Source organism: Nicotiana sylvestris, chromosome 6 (genome assembly GCF_000393655.2).
Source record: "Nicotiana sylvestris chromosome 6, ASM39365v2, whole genome shotgun sequence".
NCBI classification, from domain to species: Eukaryota; Viridiplantae; Streptophyta; class Magnoliopsida; order Solanales; family Solanaceae; genus Nicotiana; species Nicotiana sylvestris.
The window spans coordinates 76112130-76121075 of record NC_091062.1 but is presented as its reverse complement, the minus strand read 5'-3'; the positions used below and the strand labels follow the sequence as shown (position 1 = coordinate 76121075).

The 8946-nt window shown below is 34.9% G+C and overlaps 1 protein-coding gene across 1 annotated transcript; it reads left to right on the top strand.

The window, feature by feature from the left end:
* The first annotated feature begins 5694 nt into the window (after positions 1-5694).
* LOC104241479 (pathogenesis-related thaumatin-like protein 3.5) lies at positions 5695-7879 on the top strand. Its single transcript, XM_009796421.2, has 3 exons — positions 5695-6356; positions 7057-7324; positions 7445-7879. Exons 1-3 carry the CDS (start codon positions 5867-5869, stop codon positions 7593-7595), a joined length of 909 nt encoding a protein of 302 aa, XP_009794723.1. The 5' UTR covers positions 5695-5866; the 3' UTR covers positions 7596-7879.
* Positions 7880-8946: the final 1067 nt, after the last annotated feature.

Here is an 8946-nt window from a genome sequence, read left to right as displayed (position 1 = left end):
ATGAAATGGCATGTGGGACTCGCACTCTTGGTCTCACGGGAGGTGGATGAGCATGCTCCTTCGTTAGCTCAGGTTTGGCATTTACTTCCTCCTCATTATCACCCTCATCAGGGAAGGGTGTGTCATCTCCAGACTCATTGGCATTGTTGTCATAATCACTATCATCTTCCTGACTCTGCGCATCTGCCAAATCACGAGTCAATACATCATCTATGGGCAACTGTGTGAGGTCAGGAACATCAAGTTGCTCGTTTCACTGCACAAAAAGAACAAAATGATAAGCTACTCAACTAGATAAATACTTTACATATAGCTATATCACTTTACTTACAAGTCGTACTGTATTGACGTTCCATGATGGACATTTTCTTGTTGGTGATGACTCCCGGATGGACCACCATAGTCCAACATGCCAGAACTACGCATATTCCAACTAGGAGCGGGGTCATAACCTGTAAATCATATCCGGACGGTACCCCCTATGAAAAATATGAGTGTTAATACAAATCCAATTCAAACATAAAATAAACATCGCTAAAGCGTAGAAAAATTGAAGTTTCCCAGTCGGCTTGTGGATTATATAAAGTCAAAAAATTATTTTCTCGCTGCTCATTCGCCGGTGGTGACAAGTTTAAATCAAGGCAAGCTCTTTCATCAGGAATCTGCCCGGTAAAAGCTTCTCCAGAATAACTACCCGATGACTGGGGGTTATCCTTACTATGCACAACCTCATTATTGGTGTCACACCTCCTTTTTCCGCCCCCGCTAGGGTACAGGAGTTTTTCCAATTAAAGGACAATCGAAACGGGATTTGTTTATTTATTTCAGAGTCGCCACTTGGGAGATTTAAGGTGTCCCAAGTCACCAATTTTAATCCCGAATCGAGGAAAAGAATGACTCCATATTACAGTCTGCGCACCAGAAATCCGGATAAGGAATTCTGTTAACCCGAGAGAAGGTGTTAGGCATTCCCGAGTTCCGTGGTTCTAGCACGGTCGCTCAACTGTTATATTCGGCTTGATTATCTGATTTTATACACATATGAACTTATGTGCAAATTTTATCTTTTTACCGCTTTTATCATTATATTTTTTTTTAAAAAAAAATGTGAACATCGTTTAAAAACATGTCTTTGGATTGCGTCACATAATATGCACCCGCGATCCGGAACGTATTTTTATTCAATGTTTTGGGATTTGGGTTTGGGTCGCATGAAATGCACACCCGAATTTAAGAAAGTAAGCTTATTAAAATGCGCGCCTAAAGCAATTAGCGTGTTATTATTTCTGGGTAAGGCCGTGGAATTTTGCTAAACGGCTCATCCCAAAGTCTAATTAATTTTAATTAAACATTTTATGAGGGCCCCGCAATCTATACATTTTATTAAGCGAGGCTCGTCTCATTTTATTTTTAAAAGGACAGTCCTAAAATACCTACATTTTTCCATTGAAATTTGTCTCTACAAAATAAAAGAAAAAATATCTTAATTTATTTACATGCTTGAGTTGTTATAGAAGAATTTTGAATATGATTCATAAAATCTGAAAATGATGCAAACATGACAGTCTGTTGTCACTGCAGGCCCAGGCCCAACGTGTATGACATAAAACTAAACTTGGGTCGTCTTATTCACATGTTATTACCTAGTTACATTATACTAGGCATGCTATCAGTTTGTCAAATTAAAAAAAAACTTAGCAATCTAATTTTAATCCTAGACCATTTACATGCTGAAATTAACCAATATTATTTAACTAAACAATATTTCTACCAAGTTCCTACTAGATGGCCTATTCGTTTGATTTTTACTTGACGGAGTTACTACACCATTTATTTATTTTTTTTGGCAATATATAGATAGTTCAATCGTTAAGCTATCGTCGGATGTTCCACTATATGTATTAAATAGCTACACGATTCTGATTTTTTGCAAACTAAATAAATTATACATACAAATAAAATTCAGAATATAATTAAAGCTAATTCAGAATTTCAACTCTTCATTTTTCGTATTCATGCTTCATATTCGGATTACAATAACCAGCATGTCAGATGTGTACCTGATATTGGAAGCAAAAGAAAATGAAGATGAAAATCAGCAGCAGTAATAACAGTACAACACAGCAACAACAGCCCAACAACAGTAACAACCCAGTAATAGACCGGTGGAGTAGTAATCCCAAAACAAATGCTTCCAACTTTTATGAAACAACAACAATTAATGCTGATTTCAAACAATGAAAGAAAGCAGAAGATTTTTTAGTTTTTTTTATTTGAAAGTTTGAATATTTTTCGGAATTTTTCTCTCTTAAATATTCAGCTCTTTTTTTTTCTCTGCCTTTGTGTTTTTCTGTTCTGTCTCTTTTTATTCTCTTATTTCAGATTCGTTCCTTTTTTCTTGTTCTTCTGTCTGTTCTTTTATCTTTTGTATCAAGACCTCTCTATATATAACACATTCCCAAAATCAATTAAAATCAATTACTTTCTCCTACCAAACCCATTATCTTCCCACTCACTCCCATTACATTAAATAAATATATCAACCCCACCTCATTACATTTTGTCTCCCATGCCTAACATAAACAAATATAAGATTCATCCCCACTAAATTTTGTCTTGTCCCCCCTTTATATTAAACAACTATATCACAACCCACCCAATACATTTTGTCCCTCATGCTTCACATAAAAAATTACAAAAATGTACAATTCCTAAACTACCCCTCCGACCTTATTGCAATTACTATTTTACCCCCAAACGTACTGCGATTTACCAAATTACCCCCATCAGCTATAACAAATCAATTAATCAAACTCAATCAAAATATAGCCAATATGACTAATTTCTACATAAATTCAAACAACAAATCACATGAACATGATTTCTTCAATATTTCAACAACAAATCACATGAACACAAATTGAACAACAAAGAACAACTAAAATTTGATTGAACAATATTTTTAGCAACAAACAAACCTATTTTCAGATTCAACAACAACAACAACAAAACAAGTATATTCAGATTTCTAAATTCAATAATATTGAACTTAAAATCAATTCTAACAACATTGCAACCAACAATTCCTATATTAAACATTAAACAAGATTATGAGACAAACTCAAGAAATAATCATAAATGATAAACAATAAACAAGAAAATCAAACTTACACTAATTTCGTATTCAAGAACAATCAAACAAAGTATGGACATGAATTAAATCTAAAAATAAAAATAACGGATTCAAATGATTAAACCAACATACTTCCTTATTACAACTAAATTCTTTTAGGCAAATAACAAAACAAAATTTAAGAAGAAACAATTATGAATTTAAACTTGAACTTAACAATATTAACAATTTCTGAAAATACATAAAACACATGAAACAAATTGAGGAAATAATTAATTTAAACTTCAATTTGAATCTAACAAATATTAAACTAACAATTCCCTTTTTTACAAAAATGAATAAAATTAACATGAAATAAACATGAAAAACAACTAATTAATTTTCATTTGAATCTGAAAACTAAACCAACAGAGCACATGAACAAACTAAAAATTTATCAAAACGATGAACAACGAACAAAACAAGAATCAAACATTTAACGATTTTAACTTCGAGAAATATAAAAACGTAATATGGACAAAAAATAAAACTCAAAAACCAACTAACCGGAAATGAAACGACAACAACGACCGATCGACGATGAACTCGTATGGACTGTTTTTACGACCTCAACCGAAACTCGAACAAACGAGATGGTTTGAATCTCGTTTTCGGACTGGATTGAAACAGCTGCAACGGGGTTTGTTTGGATGCAACGAAGAAGAAAGCAGAAGCAGCTGGCCATGGCGAGCTGTAGCAGCTTGACGAGGCAGCTGGAATGGAGCGGGGTCGAGCTCTAGCTCGAAGAAGATGAAGTGAAGCAGCAACGCCGGCAGCAGCAACTCGGAGGAAGCAGCATCGCGGCACAGCGGCAGCAGCAGCGGCATCATGGCATCGACTGTGTAGTTGTCCATGGCGACGATAGTCGTTTGGACATGAAGACAACGGGACTGGGGATGATGGATGCTGGTTCGCTGCTGGGCGGGGTTATGGGTGACGGACTGTTTAGGCGGAATGAGGAAGAAGATGACCGGAGCTCAATCAATAACCATGGGAGCTTGACGTTGGAGAAGAAATAGAAAAGAACCGTTTGGACGTGAATGAACAGAAGTGAAGAAGAAGAAGATGACGACGGGGCAGCCATGGGAGCTTGGTGAAGCTTGGAGAAGAAGAAGATGATAGGGAGGGGGGTGGCGGATGGTTTAAGTCTAGGGTTTTTTTTTTTTTTTTTGTAAAAATGAAAAATGAAAAATGTAGAATTAAATCCTACATGCAAAATGCGACATATTTTTGTATTTTTATTAATTTAACAAATAAACATGCACAGACAAATACAAATAATTATTCAAAAATATCACAAAATTGCACACCAAGGAAAATCATTTTTTTTTGAATTTTTGGGAGTAATTCTCATATAGGGCAAAAATCACGTGCTTACAATTGGGAACGTCTTCAACCTTGACGTACATCTCCAATAATGTTATTACAATAAATTCCCTGTTTTCATCCGAAATCAGCAAAAAATCTCTAAGAGTTTCATCATCTTCGATGTTAAACTCAGAATAATAAGCAAACCCTCACGGAGTCACAGAATATGAAAATCTACCGGTTACTTTAAGGTTCACCGAACGTTTCCTCACACTCATTTTTTTACATAACAACGATACCAATTTATCATACTCCATTGTAAGCGGCAATTTAACATGACACTGTAAAGGTGAACTATACCTCACAGAGTTATTCTCCATTACAACCTCACCTTCCCCCCCCCCCCAATATAACGAAACCCTTATTTTTGGCTCTTCAGACATTATAAAAAAATGCTTGATAACAAGAAGAGAAGTATGAACGGAAGCTTGAAGGAAAGTTTTGAATGGATTTACATAAAATCCTAACGCTTTTAAATAAGGCAAGTCCTAGCTTGGGGTGCAGGATTTTTTTATATAAAATGCAGTATAATACCACGCTTTATGTATTTGAATTATTGTTATGTCAGTTATCCGCAGAACACTTATTGGTGGGCCGAAAAATGAAGTAAAACACAGTATGAACGTAGTATTATACTGCGTTTTATATTAAAAAATGAATTATTTATCCGGAACGCTTGGTGGGCCAAAAAATAAAGTAAAATGTAGTATAATACTACGTTTTACATTAAAAAAATGAATTATTAAGTAAAACGTAGTATTATACTATGTTTTCCTTTAACAACTAACTTTCCGTTAAACTAAAATTAGGTACAAATATAACTTTTTTTTATAGCTGTAGAAACGTAATTAGAGTCAAAAAAAAACTTTGCCATTTTGGTTTCGGACTCTTTTCATATGGCTGTACCTTTTTACACAGTACGAAATTGATTCACTTCCAAGATACTTGAAGTATAGGTTATTGGGATTTGGGGCAATACTATGATTCTATATTTTGACTTTCTCTCTCTCTCTTCTTAACATGTGTTTCCATAGACAAATGCATCCTCAAAGTTTCCGAAGAAAGGTATTGCTTCTTATCGAGGCCATCCAAAATGAAAGAAATGCTAAACCCTAAAGAGTGATCTTGCGGCTGATAAATTTTTCAAAGCAACTTCAGACTTTGGATTTTGCATCCGATATGTTCAAATTCCTTTTGCCTTGAATCCGACTTACAAATATGGTACAATGATTCATTTTCCTATACTGGACCCTCCCCCTGCCCCTATTCTATTCCCCACAAGGACAGGACATATATAGCCAAACACTAAAAAAAGGCCATTATAATATGCTCGCGAGCAAAGCTCCCTGGAAAGAGCTCTCAATTTCATTGCTTTTGTGCACCTTCTTTTCCTACACTTTTGCTTACACTTTCACCATTACTAACAACTGCCCTTTTACAATATGGCCTGGTACACTGGCTGGCGCGGGAACCCCTCCACTTCCCGCGACTGGCTTTCGTTTAGATGCTGGCCAAAGCATCACAATTCCAACTGTACCAGGTTGGTCAGGTCGAATTTGGGCAAGAACTGGCTGCACTTTTGATGCATCAGGAATTGGTTCATGTCAAACGGGTGATTGTGGTGGAAAGCTCGAGTGTAGTGGTCTTGGCGCCACGCCACCTGCCTCTCTCTTTGAGATAACTCTGGGCGTTGGAGACAACAAAGACTTCTATGATGTGAGCATTGTGGACGGATACAATCTGCCAATGGTTGCACTGCCGCAAGGAGTCAATGGAGGATGCAATGCCACTGGTTGTCTGTCAAATCTTAACATGGGTATGTTCTCAAATTAGCTGATGCTTGAATTAGTTTAAGGACTCTGCCTATGCCACAAAGAATACAAGTCTCAAGTTTGTCTAAAAGAAATGTCAAATTAGCCTATGGAAATATAATAATTTGGACGAGTTAGACTAGGCATATATTCATTAGCGGGTCAATTCAGGCATAATCCACGTTAGTCCATTTAAAGCTTGTGCCAATTTGGGAAGCTTGTGTCGCCCAAATTAACACATAAGAAAACTTATACAAACGCGGAAAAAATATTTTTGGGTTTGGTTTGTTAAATATAGTATAGAACTCATGATAAACAAAAGAAAAGCTATTATTAGTTTGATTTGGTGATTAAACAAAGTATAAAAGAACAACTAAACAAATGAAAATTGATTTTGAGTTGGATGGGTTGAATAATGTCTCATTATTTAGTCCAAATTGACTCGTACATCAATGAATTTGTTAATTGATTCAACCCATTTTAACTCTCTACGACAGAGCTCATCCTGCCCATTTGACCCTCGTTCATAACCAGCACTACAGTAACTCTGCTATCTGAATCATATTCTGTGATAAATCACCTGAATATAATTCATATAGCAGATCGAGCCTAACTATTTTAGGATTAAAGTGTTACAAGATTGAGTTATCATAAAAGCATTTACACATAATTAAGAAATAACAATCCATTTGTAAAATGGAACAGGTTGTCCAAAAGAACTTCAGGTGGTGGGTGGAGATGGAGATGGTGAAGGGAATGTGATCGGTTGCAAGAGTGCATGCGAGGCATTTGGTTTAGACCAGTATTGCTGTGCAGGACAGTTTGCAAATCCAACAACTTGCCAACCATCTTTCTATTCCAGCATCTTTAAAAATGCTTGTCCCAGGGCTTATAGTTATGCATTTGATGATGGCACTAGCACTTTCACCTGCAAGGCTTATGACTATGCAATCATCTTCTGTTCCATGAATGGGTACGTAATAGTATCTCATAAAAACTTTTATCATGTTATCAATGACAAATAACTATTTTTGTTATGTAAGTATTATTTGCCGCCTTGTTTACCAGTAATAGTGAATTTGATTTGGAACAGGGTAAAGAGACCAAATGAAGCATCAACAGTTCCGGCTCCGGCTATTGAAGTGAGTAGAAGGGAAAAGTTTGCAGGGGTGGCTTCATCTTCAAACATTCTGCTTCCTTTTCCAATGCTGATTCTGCTGCAAATTTCCATCTTATATTTCTAAGCATCAATCAACTGTTGAGCAGAAGAAGAGGACACATTCAGTATTAATGAATTGGATGCATGATAGAGAGCAGAGGAATGGTACCTCAAGGGAAAGCTGGGCATCCCGTAGAAAATTTACTAGGCTACCTATTCTCTCAAAAATATTAGTAATTTCTTGCTTGGTCACAGTGCTTTATTTTAAGCATTATTTTAGTAAGAAGTCTTACATTGAACATTACAAATAAAGCGAGGTTGATCAAGTGTGGTACTTGGTTAAACTCAGCCAAGAAGCATTTAAATTCACCAGTAATTCTCATAAGTGAAAAGAAAAAGCAAACAATATCCATCACAAGGACTGTGCGGGGCGGCCCTTCCATAAAGCAAGTAAAGCAACCACTTTAGGCCACATATTTGTGGAGGCCCCATTTTAGGTTATATCTAATAGACCATGTATAAGTTTAAAAAAAAAATTGTAAAGTGAAAAATTTTGATTTCTTTCTTTAACAAATATAGAGAAGAAGGATTTGCAACTGCTATGATTTCTACCAAGGAAATTGCACTTGAATTAAATATTAAACCTGAATTTCGTAAGAAATGTGTGATATATATAAGAAGTAACAATTTGATGTGAATATTGATAATGAAATCTCAAAATCTTTCGAAGGGCCATTTAGAGTTAATTACTTTTATACATAATAGACAAGACTATTTTTTCACTTCAAAATAGATTTGAATAATTCAAAGCATATGAAAATATTTTTGGTTTTCTAGTTGGCAGTAAAAACTAAGATCGCTAGATATTGGAAAGTTGAAAAAATATTACCTTAATCTTGAATGTTCCTTAAAGCATAATAATCAATTCGATATTGATGGTTTAAATTTATTTTCTGGATTAAAAGTATTAAGAAAAATAGTACAATTAGAAGATAACAGTTTAATTGATACATTTAATCAAATAAAAAGATTTAATTCTTTTTTAAATGCCTAAATTTCTTATGGAATAATGTTAATAACTCATGTTATCATTGCTTCAGTAGAAAGAAGTTTTCAAAATTAAATTGATAAAATCTTGCCTAAGAACAACAATGTCACAAGAAAGGTTAAATGGATTAGCTATATTGTTAGTTGAGAAATACTTATTAGGAGTTACTAATTATAAAAAAATCATTAATAATTTTATATCCAAGAAAAGCTAAAAAAATAGACTTCAAATAAATAATAAAAAACTTAAAAAGTTAAGGCCCTTCAAATAGTTTGGCTTTAAGCCACAAAATTCGTCGGGCCGCCCTTGGACCGTGTCAATCTTCCAGCCATATTTTTTTTTCTTTGACTTAAGTTTCCTCTTATACCTTTTTCATAGCTTGAATTTC